At 45.6% G+C, this 22,399-nt stretch overlaps 1 protein-coding gene and 1 pseudogene across 1 annotated transcript; one reads left to right on the top strand and one right to left on the bottom strand.

The window, feature by feature from the left end:
- Positions 1-1,300: 1,300 nt before the first annotated feature.
- LOC124284881 (nucleoredoxin-like) lies at positions 1,301-6,050 on the top strand. The gene is given in 4 exon segments (XM_046721011.1): positions 1,301-1,525; positions 4,706-4,731; positions 4,733-4,900; positions 5,504-6,050. Coding segments are annotated over 4 exon segments (441 nt in total). The 5' UTR covers positions 1,301-1,419; the 3' UTR covers positions 5,645-6,050.
- On the bottom strand, positions 5,910-20,678 carry LOC124284897 (annotated as a pseudogene).
- Between the last annotated feature and the right edge of the window lie 1,721 nt (positions 20,679-22,399).

Below are 22,399 nucleotides of genomic sequence, written 5' to 3'. Positions count from 1 at the left end.
ATTCAGATCTTAGTGATACAAGACATGGGAGTCATGTGGCAGAGGGCTGCTGTTCGTTGTGTTACACGTATATTCAGAGATCTTAGTGACACAAGACATGGGGGTCATGTGGCAGAGGGGCTGCTGTTCGTTGTGTTACACTTATATATTCAGATCTTAGTGATACAAGACATGGGGGGGGGGGTCATGTGGTAGAGGGGGTGCTGTTCGTTGTGTTACACGTATATTCAGATCTTAGTGACACAAGACATGGGAGTCATGTGGTAGAGGGGGTGCTGTTCGTTGTGTTACACGTATATTCAGATCTTAGTGATACAAGACATGGGAGTCATGTGGCAGAGGGGCTGCTGTTCGTTGTGTTACACGTATATTCAGATCTTAGTGATACAAGACATGGGAGTCATGTGGTAGAGGGGGTGCTGTTGGTTGTGTTACACGTATATTCAGATCTTAGTGATACAAGACATGGGAGTCATGTGGTAGAGGGGCTGCTGTTCGTTGTGTTACACGTATATTCAGATCTTAGTGATACAAGACATGGGAGTCATGTGGCAGAGGGGCTGCTGTTCGTTGTGTTACACGTATATTCAGATCTTAGTGATACAAGACATGGGGGTCATGTGGTAGAGGGGCTGCTGTTCGTTGTGTTACACGTATATTCAGATCTTAGTGATACAAGACATGGGGGTCATGTGGTAGAGGGGCTGCTGTTCGTTGTGTTACACGTATATTCAGATCTTAGTGATACAAGACATGGGGGTCATGTGGCAGAGGGGGTGCTGTTGGTTGTGTTACACGTATATTCAGATCTTAGTGATACAAGACATGGGGGTCATGTGGCAGAGGGGGTGCTGTTGGTTGTGTTACACGTATATTCAGATCTTAGTGATACAAGACATGGGAGTCATGTGGTAGAGGGGGTGCTGTTCGTTGTGTTACACGTATATTCAGATCTTAGTGACACACCTTTATACTTTAGATACACCGTTTATTTTAAACCATAATATTCACTTACACTGAAGAACATATGTACAATGTAGAACCCATGGGCGGATCCAGGAAGGGGGTGTGTGTGTGTGTGTTTCGAACCCCTGAACCACCCCCTTTCAAACCCCCCATTAGCTGGAAATAAATATAATTGTCACTGTGAAAATACTTTTGAAAGTTCTCCATAATTCCATTTCGATTACGAAAATAATATAATGACTATAAATAGACGGAAGATAATACGAAGCTGCAACACATGTTCTGTCATGCAGGAAATCGATATACCTCATTGGTCATGTTTACGGTTACCTCCCTTGTATAAATAGCCGTGTGGTACTCAGGCTGTAGATCTTCATCCGTGTCGGTTGTGCAAATTTGACAAGACCTCCACTCTCCCTGACGGTATCTGACTGCGGTGATAAGGCTGTAAACATGAGCGTAGGGAATGATTTCGCTGAACTTTTTGGGCAGAGTGTTATGGGCAAAGACAAGAGCGAAGTGCCCGTGTCATCATTCACTGGCGAACAGAAATACGTTGGTAAGTAACGATCGTCATTTAACACAGAACGAGAGCCGATACTAATCTCTCCTCGCCAGAATTGACCCCGATGGTTCATGACACTACGAATGGGTGGGATCATATCTGTGTTTACAATCGTCTAATGATGACGATATATATATATGTGGATATGATTTTAGGAATGATGCTTAATCATAGAACTCGCCAGCTATGACGAAGTGTGAACAGGTGTGTGGACAGTTTGAGCACGAGTGATACACGTGATATGTACACGACGTTTCTATGTATGGGGCTGGGTAGGTAGTTAGGTAGGTAGCTAGGTTCTGCTTGTTATTACTATTGTCGCTCTCAGCAACTGTCCAACACAATATGGATCGTTAACCAAGTTGTTAATATTGCGAGCAAACACAAACACCATGAATAGACCATGACATGAACCATCACTTTACTATTCCAATCATCGCCTTTTACAACAAGCATGCGTAGTTATAGAGGCCCATTCCTACCCAGAAACCCCACGGGAACCTACATATCATTGACCCCTTAAAGTATAGAGGTAAAACGAATGTGGTAACAGCTTCGATTTTGCTGAGAAAAAAAATATCGCAGGTTTTATCAATGCTCGATTCCCCACTTGCGTATAATGTGTGTTTCTGGTGATATGGCTGGAATATTGCTAAAAGCAGCGTAAAAAAACCAACGCAGTCACGCACTCTGTGGTGACGGCGTTGCGTCTGAAGAAATTTATCCATGACATAAGGCCAAGCAGGATAACCTCGTGGTTAAACTGTTCACTTATAACATAGAGACCTGGGCTTCCTTTCACAAATCACTAAGGTGATCGTAAGTCACTAAGGTAACCTTAGTACAATGTTAAAGAATGGGAGTTGAGGTTAACCTTAGTATCTTCAGTAACCCATGCTTGTCGTAGAGGCGACTAATGGGATCGGGTGGTCAGGCTCGCTAACTTAACACATGTCATCGGTTCCCAATTGCTCAGATCGATGCTCATGCTGTTGATCACTGGCCGGACTGTGTGGTCCAGACTCGATTATTTACAGACCGCCGCCACCACCTGGAATATTGCTGAGTTAGCGTAAACTAATACTAAACTCATTCACTTTTCCAGTTTTGTAATCTCATTCTTGATGTGGCCTGAAATCGCCAAAGAGAGCGGCATGCAATCTTGTTCGGTCTGTAAATAAAATAACATCCCAAGGCTTCTACAGTACGGGAATATACAGTCGATATACTGTTATCAGCAATATTATATTTTATTTCATACTGATAACAAGATAATAGCCTTGGCCTATTACCCGCGTGGCATAACTGATTTCCTTGTGAGGAAAAAGACACGCACGACATACCGTGAGGATTGTATATACCCACAAGCCGTTCAGTCGACCTCCACAAAGTAGACATTGTTTGAATAGAAATTAACCGTCTATTGTGCGTGTGAGATCACTGCAATGCTCATTTGTGCATTCACGCATGTCGCCATGGTAACGCATAACACATCAGTAGGAAAGCCAGCAAGAGGCTACGTTATTATGAAGTCATTCGGCGATTACATTCAGTTTTAATACAGATTCAACATGAAGTTAAGACAAGGGGAAAGTAGGAAAGAATCGTTGTGAACGCGGATACGAACAGCTGATCATCTAATTTTTATTTTGAGACAAGACAACTCACCATGGAACGCGTTGCCATGGGTTACCCGGGAGAGGTTCCGTCGTCGCTTCCGTGTTTTCCTTTGGCAAGTGGCCAAATTTGGCAAGTTTGATTGTAATAATTCGTTGGTTGGGAATGTTGTTTTCCTGTACACAAATGAAAATAGTAAACTGTTCTGGGGGGTGGTTGGGTAGCGTGGTACAGCGTTCGTCTTGAGGTGGACACGGTTCGATTCCCCACACATATACATCATATGGACCAATATTCTCTTCCTAGATACAGGGAAGTATTTCTTTTCTTGACACTGAAGACCACTATCAGCAATGTTCCAGCTATGTAACGGTGGTCTGTACATATTGTAGAGTGTGGACCAGACAATCCATTGATCGTTAAAGTCAGGGTATAAGAGTGAGCGAGTGAGTATGATTTAACGGCGCTTTTAGCTGTATTCCAGCAATATCACGGCTACGTGGTTGATAGCGTGTTCTCATACCCTGAGGGCGGTGGGGTAGCCTAGTGGTTAAAGCGTTCGCTCTTCACGCCGAAGACCCGGGTTCGAGTCCCCACATGGGTACAATGTGTGAAGCCCATTTCTGGTGTTCCCCGCCATGGTATTGCTGGAATATTGCTAAAAGCGGCGTAAAACCATACTCACTCACAAGAAGAATAAACATTGGTCCTCGCTATCAGGACACGTGAAGAGCTGATGCATTGGACATGTGAAGATCCGGGTTAGAATCGGTTGTCAGCCACCCATGCTTGTCGTAAGAGGCGACTAACAGGATCGGATGCACGTGGTCATTCTCGCGGACTTGATTGACACAGGTCGTCGAATACCAATTCCGCAGATCGATGTTCATGACGTCAGTCTTGAACAACTACAAACAAAGCGGACATTGTCCAGCCCAGCAACGCCCACTTTTCTAGACTGAGCAGATATATTACTAACGCTTCATGTAACTGATCGGAAATATATAACGCCAGTGCAATAGAATACCCAGAAATACCCTGTCTGTGTGTGCACCTGTATGTCTGACTGACTGACTGAGTTTAGTTTTACGCCGCTTTTAGCAATATTCCAGCAATATCACGGCGGGGGACACCAGAAATGGGCTTCACACATTGTGCCCATGTGGGGAATCGAACCCGGGTCTTTGGCGTGACGAGCCAACGCTTTAACCACTAGACTACCCCACCGCCCCTCACCTGTATGTGTAGTACATTACGTGTTAAAAGTATGAGCTTTTGGCAATATTCCAGCAATATCACGACAGGGGACAACAGAAATGAGCTTCACTCATTGTACTGGTCCATGAGGAAAATGGAACCGGGTCTTCGGCGTGACGAGCAAACGCTTTACTCGCTAGGCTACCACACCGCTCATGAAAATATGAAATATGAGTATTGTATCATACCATACCTCCATGAATCACAACCAGGTGTACTGTACATGATGTATGCTGTCCATCCAATACACACTCAGGTAATCTGTTACAGTTATTTTAATGTGCAAACACGTTGTTTCAGGTATTTACTTCTCCGCCCACTGGTGCCCCCCCGTGCCGAAACTTCACGCCCGTCCTGGTCGAATTCTACAAGAAAGTGAAGAGCAAGGGGCTGGAGATTGTGTTCGTCAGCTCTGACAGGGATCAGGAGAGTTTCGATGACTACTATGACAGCATGCCATGGCTCACTATATCATACGCCGACAGAGACAGGAAGGTAAGGGATGGACCAAGATGAGTAGTCATGACAACAGTGTCAGTTTGATACCACCACCACCACCACGACCAGTAATAATCTCTGCCTAAAGCTACTGAATAATATTACTGAAGTCCGTAAATACGTCTATTACTACTACGACTACTACTACTACTATTAAAGTATATTATTTTAATCTGTAAATGTCTCTTCTTATACTTCTACTACTACTACTACCACCACCACTCCTCCTACTACTACTACTACCACCACGTATACTACTTCTACTACTACCACCACGTATACTACTTCTACTACTACTACTACTTCTGCTACTGCTACTACTACTTCTACTACTACTACTACTGCTACTGCTACTACTACTACTACTACTACTACTACTACTACTACTACTACTACTGCTGCTGCTGCTACTACTACTACTACTAGTACTACTACTACTACTACTAGTACTACTACTACCACCACGTATACTACTTCTACTACTACTTCTACTACTACTACTACTACTACTATGTCCCTTGCTACACTGTTCTTGACGGACAGATCACTCGAAAATTTGAGGAAAAAAAGATGACTAAATATATTCAAAATCTTTTGCAGGGACAACTGTGTGAAAAGTTTGGTGTGAGCGGTATTCCAAGCTTCATCTTGTTGGACGGCAATACAGGGGCGATGATCACGAAGGACGGTCGTGGTCGTGTTCAGGGCGACGAGGATGGAAATAACTTCCCATGGCAGTAATGTTTGGGGGCAAACCAAATATTTTTTGGTCAGCTGTCTGAAGCATAAGTCCTGGTTGTCAAACATGGACGGGAATCTTTTACTATCCATCGTCTCTCCCTTCGTTTCCCTACCCTCTGTCCTACCCGCTTCCTTGAATATCAAAATAGTATAATTTCAGCGAGGTAAAAAGTTGTTTTACTTCGTCCGCATATTGAGGCTTCATGGACATGATGTTAAAGAGAGTATTTATTTCCATGTTATTTGCTCATTATATAATTCCTTGTTACCGTTTTAGGAATTTGATGGTGTGATTATTTCTGTGAACGTTGTATTTTATACTATCTGTACACTTCTTGATACTCACATTCTGAACATATGCATTCATCTGCTAAGACATAACTAAATAAAGTTAGAATATATTCTGGTTCGTCGTACTTAATGATATAACATGTGGCGAATATTACATTGGCCTGGAGTGAGCAACATCTCATGTACGGGTGTTGAGACACACGAACAATCAGTGACAGTAGTCTAGACCTATTGCAGCTACCTGTATATCACAATAGCCTGGTGGTCGACAGAGTGAGCAACATCCCATGTACGGGTGTTCAGACACACGAACAATCAGTGACAGTAGTCTAGACCTATTGCAGCTACCTGTATATCACAATAGCCTGGTGGTCGACAGAGTGAGCAACATCCCATGTACGGGTGTTTAGACACACGAACAATCAGTGACAGTAGTCTAGACCTATTGCAGCTACCTGTATATCACAATAGCCTGGTGGTCGACAGAGTGAGCAACATCCCATGTACGGGTGTTTAGACACACGAACAATCAGTGACAGTAGTCTAGACCTATTGCAGCTACCTGTATATCACAATAGCCTGGTGGTCGACAGAGTGAGCAACATCCCATGTACGGGTGTTTAGAAACACGAACAATCAGTGACAGTAGTCTAGACCTATTGCAGCTACCTGTATATCACAATAGCCTGGTGGTCGACAGAGTGAGCAACATCCCATGTACGGGTGTTCAGACACACGAACAATCAGTGACAGTAGTCTAGACCTATTGCAGCTACCTGTATATCACAATAGCCTGGTGGTCGACAGAGTGAGCAACATCCCATGTACGGGTGTTTAGACACACGAACAATCAGTGACAGTAGTCTAGACCTATTGCAGCTACCTGTATATCACAATAGCCTGGTGGTCGACAGAGTGAGCAACATCCCATGTACGGGTGTTCAGACACACGAACAATCAGTGACAGTAGTCTAGACCTATTGCAGCTACCTGTATATCACAATAGCCTGGTGGTCGACAGAGTGAGCAACATCCCATGTACGGGTGTTTAGAAACACGAACAATCAGTGACAGTAGTCTAAACCTATTGCAGCTACCTGTATATCACAATAGCCTGGTGGTCGACAGAGTGAGCAACATCCCATGTACGGGTGTTCAGACTAACAAACAATCAGTGACAGCAGTCTAGACCTATTGCAGCTACCTGTATATCACAATAGCCTGGTGGTCGACAGAGTGAGCAACATCCCATGTACGGGTGTTCAGACACACGAACAATCAGTGACAGTAGTCTAGACCTATTGCAGCTACCTGTATATCACAATAGCCTGGTGGTCGACAGAGTGAGCAACATCCCATGTACGGGTGTTTAGACACACGAACAATCAGTGACAGTAGTCTAGACCTATTGCAGCTACCTGTATATCACAATAGCCTGGTGGTCGACAGAGTGAGCAACATCCCATGTACGGGTGTTTAGACACACGAACAATCAGTGACAGTAGTCTAGACCTATTGCAGCTACCTGTATATCACAATAGCCTGGTGGTCGACAGAGTGAGCAACATCCCATGTACGGGTGTTTAGACACACGAACAATCAGTGACAGTAGTCTAGACCTATTGCAGCTACCTGTATATCACAATAGCCTGGTGGTCGACAGAGTGAGCAACATCCCATGTACGGGTGTTTAGACACACGAACAATCAGTGACAGTAGTCTAGACCTATTGCAGCTACCTGTATATCACAATAGCCTGGTGGTCGACAGAGTGAGCAACATCCCATGTACGGGTGTTCAGACACACGAACAATCAGTGACAGTAGTCTAGACCTATTGCAGCTACCTGTATATCACAATAGCCTGGTGGTCGACAGAGTGAGCAACATCCCATGTACGGGTGTTCAGACACACGAACAATCAGTGACAGTAGTCTAGACCTATTGCAGCTACCTGTATATCACAATAGCCTGGTGGTCGACAGAGTGAGCAACATCCCATGTACGGGTGTTCAGACTAACGAACAATCAGTGACAGTAGTCTAGACCTATTGCAGCTACCTGTATATCACAATAGCCTGGTGGTCGACAGAGTGAGCAACATCCCATGTACGGGTGTTCAGAAACACGAACAATCAGTGACAGTAGTCTAAACCTATTGCAGCTACCTGTATATCACAATAGCCTGGTGGTCGACAGAGTGAGCAACATCCCATGTACGGGTGTTCAGACTAACGAACAATCAGTGACAGTAGTCTAGACCTATTGCAGCTACCTGTATATCACAATAGCCTGGTGGTCGACAGAGTGAGCAACATCCCATGTACGGGTGTTTAGAAACACGAACAATCAGTGACAGTAGTCTAGACCTATTGCAGCTACCTGTATATCACAATAGCCTGGTGGTCGACAGAGTGAGCAACATCCCATGTACGGGTGTTCAGACTAACGAACAATCAGTGACAGTAGTCTAGACCTATTGCAGCTACCTGTATATCACAATAGCCTGGTGGTCGACAGAGTGAGCAACATCCCATGTACGGGTGTTCAGACACACGAACAATCAGTGACAGTAGTCTAGACCTATTGCAGCTACCTGTATATCACAATAGCCTGGTGGTCGACAGAGTGAGCAACATCCCATGTACGGGTGTTTAGACACACGAACAATCAGTGACAGTAGTCTAGACCTATTGCAGCTACCTGTATATCACAATAGCCTGGTGGTCGACAGAGTGAGCAACATCCCATGTACGGGTGTTTAGACACACGAACAATCAGTGACAGTAGTCTAGACCTATTGCAGCTACCTGTATATCACAATAGCCTGGTGGTCGACAGAGTGAGCAACATCCCATGTACGGGTGTTTAGAAACACGAACAATCAGTGACAGTAGTCTAGACCTATTGCAGCTACCTGTATATCACAATAGCCTGGTGGTCGACAGAGTGAGCAACATCCCATGTACGGGTGTTCAGACACACGAACAATCAGTGACAGTAGTCTAGACCTATTGCAGCTACCTGTATATCACAATAGCCTGGTGGTCGACAGAGTGAGCAACATCCCATGTACGGGTGTTCAGACACACGAACAATCAGTGACAGTAGTCTAGACCTATTGCAGCTACCTGTATATCACAATAGCCTGGTGGTCGACAGAGTGAGCAACATCCCATGTACGGGTGTTCAGACTAACGAACAATCAGTGACAGTAGTCTAGACCTATTGCAGCTACCTGTATATCACAATAGCCTGGTGGTCGACAGAGTGAGCAACATCCCATGTACGGGTGTTCAGACTAACAAACAATCAGTGACAGTAGTCTAGACCTATTGCAGCTACCTGTATATCACAATAGCCTGGTGGTCGACAGAGTGAGCAACATCCCATGTACGGGTGTTCAGACACACGAACAATCAGTGACAGTAGTCTAGACCTATTGCAGCTACCTGTATATCACAATAGCCTGGTGGTCGACAGAGTGAGCAACATCCCATGTACGGGTGTTTAGACACACGAACAATCAGTGACAGTAGTCTAGACCTATTGCAGCTACCTGTATATCACAATAGCCTGGTGGTCGACAGAGTGAGCAACATCCCATGTACGGGTGTTTAGACACACGAACAATCAGTGACAGTAGTCTAGACCTATTGCAGCTACCTGTATATCACAATAGCCTGGTGGTCGACAGAGTGAGCAACATCCCATGTACGGGTGTTCAGACTACACGAACAATCAGTGACAGTAGTCTAGACCTATTGCAGCTACCTGTATATCACAATAGCCTGGTGGTCGACAGAGTGAGCAACATCCCATGTACGGGTGTTCAGACACACGAACAATCAGTGACAGTAGTCTAGACCTATTGCAGCTACCTGTATATCACAATAGCCTGGTGGTCGACAGAGTGAGCAACATCCCATGTACGGGTGTTCAGACACACGAACAATCAGTGACAGTAGTCTAGACCTATTGCAGCTACCTGTATATCACAATAGCCTGGTGGTCGACAGAGTGAGCAACATCCCATGTACGGGTGTTCAGACACACGAACAATCAGTGACAGTAGTCTAGACCTATTGCAGCTACCTGTATATCACAATAGCCTGGTGGTCGACAGAGTGAGCAACATCCCATGTACGGGTGTTTAGACTAACGAACAATCAGTGACAGTAGTCTAGACCTATTGCAGCTACCTGTATATCACAATAGCCTGGTGGTCGACAGAGTGAGCAACATCCCATGTACGGGTGTTTAGAAACACGAACAATCAGTGACAGTAGTCTAGACCTATTGCAGCTACCTGTATATCACAATAGCCTGGTGGTCGACAGAGTGAGCAACATCCCATGTACGGGTGTTCAGACTAACACGAACAATCAGTGACAGTAGTCTAGACCTATTGCAGCTACCTGTATATCACAATAGCCTGGTGGTCGACAGAGTGAGCAACATCCCATGTACGGGTGTTTAGACACACGAACAATCAGTGACAGTAGTCTAGACCTATTGCAGCTACCTGTATATCACAATAGCCTGGTGGTCGACAGAGTGAGCAACATCCCATGTACGGGTGTTCAGACTAACAAACAATCAGTGACAGTAGTCTAGACCTATTGCAGCTACCTGTATATCACAATAGCCTGGTGGTCGACAGAGTGAGCAACATCCCATGTACGGGTGTTCAGACACACGAACAATCAGTGACAGTAGTCTAGACCTATTGCAGCTACCTGTATATCACAATAGCCTGGTGGTCGACAGAGTGAGCAACATCCATGTACGGGTGTTTAGACACACGAACAATCAGTGACAGTAGTCTAGACCTATTGCAGCTACCTGTATATCACAATAGCCTGGTGGTCGACAGAGTGAGCAACATCCCATGTACGGGTGTTCAGACACACGAACAATCAGTGACAGTAGTCTAGACCTATTGCAGCTACCTGTATATCACAATAGCCTGGTGGTCGACAGAGTGAGCAACATCCCATGTACGGGTGTTCAGACACACGAACAATCAGTGACAGTAGTCTAGACCTATTGCAGCTACCTGTATATCACAATAGCCTGGTGGTCGACAGAGTGAGCAACATCCCATGTACGGGTGTTCAGACACACGAACAATCAGTGACAGTAGTCTAGACCTATTGCAGCTACCTGTATATCACAATAGCCTGGTGGTCGACAGAGTGAGCAACATCCCATGTACGGGTGTTCAGACACACGAACAATCAGTGACAGTAGTCTAGACCTATTGCAGCTACCTGTATATCACAATAGCCTGGTGGTCGACAGAGTGAGCAACATCCCATGTACGGGTGTTTAGACTAACGAACAATCAGTGACAGTAGTCTAGACCTATTGCAGCTACCTGTATATCACAATAGTCTGGTGGTCGACAGAGTGAGCAACATCCCATGTACGGGTGTTCAGACACACGAACAATCAGTGACAGTAGTCTAGACCTATTGCAGCTACCTGTATATCACAATAGCCTGGTGGTCGACAGAGTGAGCAACATCCCATGTACGGGTGTTCAGACACACGAACAATCAGTGACAGTAGTCTAGACCTATTGCAGCTACCTGTATATCACAATAGCCTGGTGGTCGACAGAGTGAGCAACATCCCATGTACGGGTGTTCAGACTAACGAACAATCAGTGACAGTAGTCTAGACCTATTGCAGCTACCTGTATATCACAATAGCCTGGTGGTCGACAGAGTGAGCAACATCCCATGTACGGGTGTTCAGACACACGAACAATCAGTGACAGTAGTCTAGACCTATTGCAGCTACCTGTATATCACAATAGCCTGGTGGTCGACAGAGTGAGCAACATCCCATGTACGGGTGTTCAGACACACGAACAATCAGTGACAGTAGTCTAGACCTATTGCAGCTACCTGTATATCACAATAGCCTGGTGGTCGACAGAGTGAGCAACATCCCATGTACGGGTGTTCAGACTAACGAACAATCAGTGACAGTAGTCTAGACCTATTGCAGCTACCTGTATATCACAATAGCCTGGTGGTCGACAGAGTGAGCAACATCCCATGTACGGGTGTTCAGACACACGAACAATCAGTGACAGTAGTCTAGACCTATTGCAGCTACCTGTATATCACAATAGCCTGGTGGTCGACAGAGTGAGCAACATCCCATGTACGGGTGTTTAGACACACGAACAATCAGTGACAGTAGTCTAGACCTATTGCAGCTACCTGTATATCACAATAGCCTGGTGGTCGACAGAGTGAGCAACATCCCATGTACGGGTGTTCAGACTAACGAACAATCAGTGACAGTAGTCTAGACCTATTGCAGCTACCTGTATATCACAATAGCCTGGTGGTCGACAGAGTGAGCAACATCCCATGTACGGGTGTTCAGACTAACGAACAATCAGTGACAGTAGTCTAGACCTATTGCAGCTACCTGTATATCACAATAGCCTGGTGGTCGACAGAGTGAGCAACATCCCATGTACGGGTGTTCAGACACACGAACAATCAGTGACAGTAGTCTAGACCTATTGCAGCTACCTGTATATCACAATAGCCTGGTGGTCGACAGAGTGAGCAACATCCCATGTACGGGTGTTCAGACACACGAACAATCAGTGACAGTAGTCTAGACCTATTGCAGCTACCTGTATATCACAATAGCCTGGTGGTCGACAGAGTGAGCAACAACATCCCATGTACGGGTGTTTAGAAACATGAACAATCAGTGACAGTAGTCTAGACCTATTGCAGCTACCTGTATATCACAATAGCCTGGTGGTCGACAGAGTGAGCAACATCCCATGTACGGGTGTTTAGACTAACGAACAATCAGTGACAGTAGTCTAGACCTATTGCAGCTACCTGTATATCACAATAGCCTGGTGGTCGACAGAGTGAGCAACATCCCATGTACGGGTGTTCAGACACACGAACAATCAGTGACAGTAGTCTAGACCTATTGCAGCTACCTGTATATCACAATAGCCTGGTGGTCGACAGAGTGAGCAACATCCCATGTACGGGTGTTCAGACACACGAACAATCAGTGACAGTAGTCTAGACCTATTGCAGCTACCTGTATATCACAATAGCCTGGTGGTCGACAGAGTGAGCAACATCCCATGTACGGGTGTTCAGACACACGAACAATCAGTGACAGTAGTCTAGACCTATTGCAGCTACCTGTATATCACAATAGCCTGGTGGTCGACAGAGTGAGCAACATCCCATGTACGGGTGTTCAGACACACGAACAATCAGTGACAGTAGTCTAGACCTATTGCAGCTACCTGTATATCACAATAGCCTGGTGGTCGACAGAGTGAGCAACATCCCATGTACGGGTGTTCAGACACACGAACAATCAGTGACAGTAGTCTAGACCTATTGCAGCTACCTGTATATCACAATAGCCTGGTGGTCGACAGAGTGAGCAACATCCCATGTACGGGTGTTCAGACTAACAAACAATCAGTGACAGTAGTCTAGACCTATTGCAGCTACCTGTATATCACAATAGCCTGGTGGTCGACAGAGTGAGCAACATCCCATGTACGGGTGTTCAGACTAACAAACAATCAGTGACAGTAGTCTAGTCCTATTGCAGCTACCTGTATATCACAATAGCCTGGTGGTCGACAGAGTGAGCAACATCCCATGTACGGGTGTTCAGACACACGAACAATCAGTGACAGTAGTCTAGACCTATTGCAGCTACCTGTATATCACAATAGCCTGGTGGTCGACAGAGTGAGCAACATCCCATGTACGGGTGTTCAGACACACGAACAATCAGTGACAGTAGTCTAGACCTATTGCAGCTACCTGTATATCACAATAGCCTGGTGGTCGACAGAGTGAGCAACATCCCATGTACGGGTGTTCAGACTAACGAACAATCAGTGACAGTAGTCTAGACCTATTGCAGCTACCTGTATATCACAATAGCCTGGTGGTCGACAGAGTGAGCAACATCCCATGTACGGGTGTTTAGAAACACGAACAATCAGTGACAGTAGTCTAGACCTATTGCAGCTACCTGTATATCACAATAGCCTGGTGGTCGACAGAGTGAGCAACATCCCATGTACGGGTGTTCAGACTAACGAACAATCAGTGACAGTAGTCTAGACCTATTGCAGCTACCTGTATATCACAATAGCCTGGTGGTCGACAGAGTGAGCAACATCCCATGTACGGGTGTTCAGACACACGAACAATCAGTGACAGTAGTCTAGACCTATTGCAGCTACCTGTATATCACAATAGCCTGGTGGTCGACAGAGTGAGCAACATCCCATGTACGGGTGTTCAGACACACGAACAATCAGTGACAGTAGTCTAGACCTATTGCAGCTACCTGTATATCACAATAGCCTGGTGGTCGACAGAGTGAGCAACATCCCATGTACGGGTGTTCAGACACACGAACAATCAGTGACAGTAGTCTAGACCTATTGCAGCTACCTGTATATCACAATAGCCTGGTGGTCGACAGAGTGAGCAACATCCATGTACGGGTGTTCAGACTAACGAACAATCAGTGACAGTAGTCTAGACCTATTGCAGCTACCTGTATATCACAATAGCCTGGTGGTCGACAGAGTGAGCAACATCCCATGTACGGGTGTTCAGACTAACAAACAATCAGTGACAGTAGTCTAGACCTATTGCAGCTACCTGTATATCACAATAGCCTGGTGGTCGACAGAGTGAGCAACATCCCATGTACGGGTGTTCAGACACACGAACAATCAGTGACAGTAGTCTAGACCTATTGCAGCTACCTGTATATCACAATAGCCTGGTGGTCGACAGAGTGAGCAACATCCCATGTACGGGTGTTCAGACACACGAACAATCAGTGACAGTAGTCTAGACCTATTGCAGCTACCTGTATATCACAATAGCCTGGTGGTCGACAGAGTGAGCAACATCCCATGTACGGGTGTTTAGAAACATGAACAATCAGTGACAGTAGTCTAGACCTATTGCAGCTACCTGTATATCACAATAGCCTGGTGGTCGACAGAGTGAGCAACATCCCATGTACGGGTGTTTAGACTAACGAACAATCAGTGACAGTAGTCTAGACCTATTGCAGCTACCTGTATATCACAATAGCCTGGTGGTCGACAGAGTGAGCAACATCCCATGTACGGGTGTTCAGACTAACGAACAATCAGTGACAGTCGTCTAGACCTATTGCAGCTACCTGTATATCACAATAGCCTGGTGGTCGACAGAGTGAGCAACATCCCATGTACGGGTGTTTAGACACACGAACAATCAGTGACAGTAGTCTAGACCTATTGCAGCTACCTGTATATCACAATAGCCTGGTGGTCGACAGAGTGAGCAACATCCCATGTACGGGTGTTCAGACTACACGAACAATCAGTGACAGTAGTCTAGACCTATTGCAGCTACCTGTATATCACAATAGCCTGGTGGTCGACAGAGTGAGCAACATCCCATGTACGGGTGTTTCAGACACACGAACAATCAGTGACAGTAGTCTAGACCTATTGCAGCTACCTGTATATCACAATAGCCTGGTGGTCGACAGAGTGAGCAACATCCCATGTACGGGTGTTCAGACACACGAACAATCAGTGACAGTAGTCTAGACCTATTGCAGCTACCTGTATATCACAATAGCCTGGTGGTCGACAGAGTGAGCAACATCCCATGTACGGGTGTTTAGAAACACGAACAATCAGTGACAGTAGTCTAGACCTATTGCAGCTACCTGTATATCACAATAGCCTGGTGGTCGACAGAGTGAGCAACATCCATGTACGGGTGTTCAGACTAACGAACAATCAGTGACAGTAGTCTAGACCTATTGCAGCTACCTGTATATCACAATAGCCTGGTGGTCGACAGAGTGAGCAACATCCCATGTACGGGTGTTCAGACTAACGAACAATCAGTGACAGTAGTCTAGACCTATTGCAGCTACCTGTATATCACAATAGCCTGGTGGTCGACAGAGTGAGCAACATCCCATGTACGGGTGTTCAGACACACGAACAATCAGTGACAGTAGTCTAGACCTATTGCAGCTACCTGTATATCACAATAGCCTGGTGGTCGACAGAGTGAGCAACATCCCATGTACGGGTGTTCAGACACACGAACAATCAGTGACAGTAGTCTAGACCTATTGCAGCTACCTGTATATCACAATAGCCTGGTGGTCGACAGAGTGAGCAACATCCCATGTACGGGTGTTCAGACTAACGAACAATCAGTGACAGTAGTCTAGACCTATTGCAGCTACCTGTATATCACAATAGCCTGGTGGTCGACAGAGTGAGCAACATCCCATGTACGGGTGTTCAGAAACACGAACAATCAGTGACAGTAGTCTAGACCTATTGCAGCTACCTGTATATCACAATAGCCTGGTGGTCGACAGAGTGAGCAACATCCCATGTACGGGTGTTCAGACACACGAACAATCAGTGACAGTAGTCTAGACCTATTGCAGCTACCTGTATATCACAATAGCCTGGTGGTCGACAGAGTGAGCAACATCCCATGTACGGGTGTTCAGACACACGAACAATCAGTGACAGTAGTCTAGACCTATTGCAGCTACCTGTATATCACAATAGCCTGGTGGTCGACAGAGTGAGCAACATCCCATGTACGGGTGTTCAGACACACGAACAATCAGTGACAGTAGTCTAGACCTATTGCAGCTACCTGTATATCACAATAGCCTGGTGGTCGACAGAGTGAGCAACATCCCATGTACGGGTGTTCAGACACACGAACAATCAGTGACAGTAGTCTAGACCTATTGCAGCTACCTGTATATCACAATAGCCTGGTGGTCGACAGAGTGAGCAACATCCCATGTACGGGTGTTCAGACTAACAAACAATCAGTGACAGTAGTCTAGACCTATTGCAGCTACCTGTATATCACAATAGCCTGGTGGTCGACAGAGTGAGCAACATCCCATGTACGGGTGTTCAGACTAACGAACAATCAGTGACAGTAGTCTAGACCTATTGCAGCTACCTGTATATCACAATAGCCTGGTGGTCGACAGAGTGAGCAACATCCCATGTACGGGTGTTCAGACACACGAACAATCAGTGACAGTAGTCTAGACCTATTGCAGCTACCTGTATATCACAATAGCCTGGTGGTCGACAGAGTGAGCAACATCCCATGTACGGGTGTTCAGACACACGAACAATCAGTGACAGTAGTCTAGACCTATTGCAGCTACCTGTATATCACAATAGCCTGGTGGTCGACAGAGTGAGCAACATCCCATGTACGGGTGTTTAGACACACGAACAATCAGTGACAGTAGTCTAGACCTATTGCAGCTACCTGTATATCACAATAGCCTGGTGGTCGACAGAGTGAGCAACATCCCATGTACGGGTGTTCAGACTAACGAACAATCAGTGACAGTAGTCTAGACCTATTGCAGCTACCTGTATATCACAATAGCCTGGTGGTCGACAGAGTGAGCAACATCCCATGTACGGGTGTTTAGACTAACACGAACAATCAGTGACAGTAGTCTAGACCTATTGCAGCTACCTGTATATCACAATAGCCTGGTGGTCGACAGAGTGAGCAACATCCCATGTACGGGTGTTCAGACTAACGAACAATCAGTGACAGTAGTCTAGACCTATTGCAGCTACCTGTATATCACAATAGCCTGGTGGTCGACAGAGTGAGCAACATCCCATGTACGGGTGTTCAGACTAACGAACAATCAGTGACAGTAGTCTAGACCTATTGCAGCTACCTGTATATCACAATAGCCTGGTGGTCGACAGAGTGAGCAACATCCATGTACGGGTGTTCAGACACACGAACAATCAGTGACAGTAGTCTAGACCTATTGCAGCTACCTGTATATCACAATAGCCTGGTGGTCGACAGAGTGAGCAACATCCCATGTACGGGTGTTCAGACACACGAACAATCAGTGACAGTAGTCTAGACCTATTGCAGCTACCTGTATATCACAATAGCCTGGTGGTCGACAGAGTGAGCAACAACATCCCATGTACGGGTGTTTAGAAACACGAACAATCAGTGACAGTAGTCTAGACCTATTGCAGCTACCTGTATATCACAATAGCCTGGTGGTCGACAGAGTGAGCAACATCCCATGTACGGGTGTTTAGACACACGAACAATCAGTGACAGTAGTCTAGACCTATTGCAGCTACCTGTATATCACAATAGCCTGGTGGTCGACAGAGTGAGCAACATCCATGTACGGGTGTTCAGACTAACACGAACAATCAGTGACAGTAGTCTAGACCTATTGCAGCTACCTGTATATCACAATAGCCTGGTGGTCGACAGAGTGAGCAACATCCCATGTACGGGTGTTCAGACACACGAACAATCAGTGACAGTAGTCTAGACCTATTGCAGCTACCTGTATATCACAATAGCCTGGTGGTCGACAGAGTGAGCAACATCCCATGTACGGGTGTTTAGAAACACGAACAATCAGTGACAGTAGTCTAGACCTATTGCAGCTACCTGTATATCACAATAGCCTGGTGGTCGACAGAGTGAGCAACATCCCATGTACGGGTGTTCAGACTAACGAACAATCAGTGACAGTAGTCTAGACCTATTGCAGCTACCTGTATATCACAATAGCCTGGTGGTCGACAGAGTGAGCAACATCCCATGTACGGGTGTTCAGACACACGAACAATCAGTGACAGTAGTCTAGACCTATTGCAGCTACCTGTATATCACAATAGCCTGGTGGTCGACAGAGTGAGCAACATCCCATGTACGGGTGTTCAGACACACGAACAATCAGTGACAGTAGTCTAGACCTATTGCAGCTACCTGTATATCACAATAGCCTGGTGGTCGACAGAGTGAGCAACATCCCATGTACGGGTGTTCAGACACACGAACAATCAGTGACAGTAGTCTAGACCTATTGCAGCTACCTGTATATCACAATAGCCTGGTGGTCGACAGAGTGAGCAACATCCCATGTACGGGTGTTCAGACTAACACAACAATCAGTGACAGTAGTCTAGACCTATTGCAGCTACCTGTATATCACAATAGCCTGGTGGTCGACAGAGTGAGCAACATCCCATGTACGGGTGTTCAGACACACGAACAATCAGTGACAGTAGTCTAGACCTATTGCAGCTACCTGTATATCACAATAGCCTGGTGGTCGACAGAGTGAGCAACATCCCATGTACGGGTGTTCAGACACACGAACAATCAGTGACAGTAGTCTAGACCTATTGCAGCTACCTGTATATCACAATAGCCTGGTGGTCGACAGAGTGAGCAACATCCCATGTACGGGTGTTCAGACACACGAACAATCAGTGACAGTAGTCTAGACCTATTGCAGCTACCTGTATATCACAATAGCCTGGTGGTCGACAGAGTGAGCAACATCCCATGTACGGGTGTTTAGACACACGAACAATCAGTGACAGTAGTCTAGACCTATTGCAGCTACCTGTATATCACAATAGCCTGGTGGTCGACAGAGTGAGCAACATCCCATGTACGGGTGTTCAGACTACACGAACAATCAGTGACAGTAGTCTAGACCTATTGCAGCTACCTGTATATCACAATAGCCTGGTGGTCGACAGAGTGAGCAACATCCCATGTACGGGTGTTCAGACACACGAACAATCAGTGACAGTAGTCTAGACCTATTGCAGCTACCTGTATATCACAATAGCCTGGTGGTCGACAGAGTGAGCAACATCCCATGTACGGGTGTTCAGACACACGAACAATCAGTGACAGTAGTCTAGACCTATTGCAGCTACCTGTATATCACAATAGCCTGGTGGTCGACAGAGTGAGCAACATCCCATGTACGGGTGTTCAGACTAACACGAACAATCAGTGACAGTAGTCTAGACCTATTGCAGCTACCTGTATATCACAATAGCCTGGTGGTCGACAGAGTGAGCAACATCCCATGTACGGGTGTTCAGACTAACGAACAATCAGTGACAGTAGTCTAGACCTATTGCAGCTACCTGTATATCACAATATCCCAAATCAAATATAAAGCATTTCTTCTCACCCCCTTCAAGTTCTTGTCCAGGCCATAGGCCAGGGCAGCTGCAGTAGGCTCATTGATTATTCTCAATGCGTTCAGCCCTGCAATGGCCCCAGCGTCCTTGGTAGCCTGTCTCTGGGAGTCGTTGAAGTAGGCAGGCACTGTTATCACTGCATCAGTCACCTGTTGTCCAAGGTAGGCCTCAGCTGTCTCCCTTCATCTTGCTCAGTACCATGGAGCTGACTTCCTCAGGTGCAAACGTCTTCTTTTCCCCCTTGTACTCCACCTGTAGTTTGGGCTTGCTACCTGAACTGTTGACAACGTGGAACGGCCAGTGTTTCATGTCTTTCTGGACAGCACTGTCGTCGAACTGTCTGCCAATTAGTCTCTTGGCATCAAACACAGTGTTCTGTGGGTTGAGGCGCCACCTGGTTTTAGCAGCATCCCCAATCAGACGTTCTGTGTCAGTGAGGCCACGTAGCTGGGCGTCGTTCTGTTGCCCTGGTCGTTGGCGATAATCTCCACCTTTCCATTCTGGAACACACCAACACAAGAGTAGGTGGTTCCCAGGTCTATGCCGATCGCAGGGGATTTTCCTTTAGACGCCATTCTCTTCAAAACAACAAACTTCAATGTTATCTTTTTGAACTAAGTCACTTCAGTTATTTCTGACTGGTAGAGACTGTGTGCTTTTCCTCTCTCTGCTTCGCTATGTCTCCGTAGTATACAGTCGTGTAAGCTTGAAAATTGGTGTATGACTGTGGTCTGACAGACCGCCTGTATATATACCAGTCCCCTTACCTTCTCCATGTTTCTACACCAGCGTGGATTTGTGTACAACAGTCTCGTATCTTCCGGAAACCTCTAGAATGTGACGTCACAACCTACAAAGATAAACTAGGCCTCTTATTGGTACACGACGCAAGCTAAGCGCTTTTACTAGTTTATGTAGACAGAAGCCCAGTCATTATTCGGGGAATCCCCATCTTCAGATATTGACTGGTTTGCCCTTTGTATAGCGCTTGCGCTCAGGCTGAAAGACGCGTACAGCTGGGTACCAGTTTACGCAGGTTCTTTGCTTTTTTTGTCACCGGCATAAACGTGAAGTATATTCCCTAATGGTGTCATAGTGTTACTTATTTCGTACAACTTAGTACATGAATTAGTTTCATTTTCCCTTAACATATATTATTAATACGTAATACTTCGATACGTAATTTGAATTTGCTTGCAATACAAAATCACCTGGTTACAACTGTTTTTTGGGTGCCACATCACATACATCTGTTAACATTCTGCCCTAAGTATCAGTGTCGAAGGCTCGATCGTTCTCTTATACAGTGTGCCTTGAATGGACGTATGTTAAACAAACTCGGTAACATGTATTTTTAAGGTAAAGCGGATGTGATTAGGGCCTATCATGTGAGATAGAGGTGGGTGGTGAGGAGATTGTTTTGTCCTGAACATAATTACCATCCCTAATTAATGCTTGTTATATTTGTGTTACCCTCCCTATATACATGTATTGGTTTTTGAGGGAGGTTAAAGAGGCAAAAATATTATATTATTAAATGTCTCTTTTTTCCATGACCACCCACCCAAATATGTGTATTATTTTCTATGATTGACCCTAGAAGACTGTGATGTTTCTATTTACCTCCCCGACTCCCTCTGACACTCAACCCCTGCCCCTAACCTCTTCAGGATTTACAACTGGTGCCCCTAGTGGGGAAGACCCGGGTTAAAATTGGTCTTCAGTAACCCATGCTTGTCGTAAGAGGCGACTAACGGGATCGGATGGTCAGGCTCGCTGACTTGGTTCACACATGTCACCGATGCTCATGCTGTTGATCACTGGATTGTCTGGTCCAAACTCGATTATTTACAGACCGCCGCCATATAGCTGGAATATTGCTGAGTGCGGCGTAAACCTAAACTCACTCACTCACTCACTATCATGTATGAAGTATCACCAACGAACAACCATTTCAGTCAGATAGTGCAGCGCTGAGTGCGGCGTTTAACAACCAACCAACCAACCAACCTAATGAGGAAAGTTTCTATCAAATTAACTGTACACGTCTCAATATATATATATATGGGGACAAAAAGATGACAGGTACGGTTGATTGCTCAACGACAAAAAGTCGTAATAGTAATAGAGTAAATGAGTAACGGTGGAGCAGATTGTGAGACATGATGATAGGCTATTTCCTGGTGACTTGGTGGTCTCATTTTAACTTGCCAAACCTGTACACGATTTACCTGGGGAAAGCTCTAACAACATAATCCATAATACGACATAATTTACACGTGAAGGAAGCCAGAAGGGTGATTTGTCGTACTTATAAAAACGACAGGTTTGACAGTAAAATAGGAAATG

The sequence above is a fragment of the Haliotis rubra genome, unplaced genomic scaffold (genome assembly GCF_003918875.1).
Source record: "Haliotis rubra isolate DU_JTF1 unplaced genomic scaffold, ASM391887v1 Scf347, whole genome shotgun sequence".
NCBI lineage: Eukaryota > Metazoa > Mollusca > Gastropoda > Lepetellida > Haliotidae > Haliotis > Haliotis rubra.
This window is presented reverse-complemented; position numbering and strand designations above follow the sequence as displayed.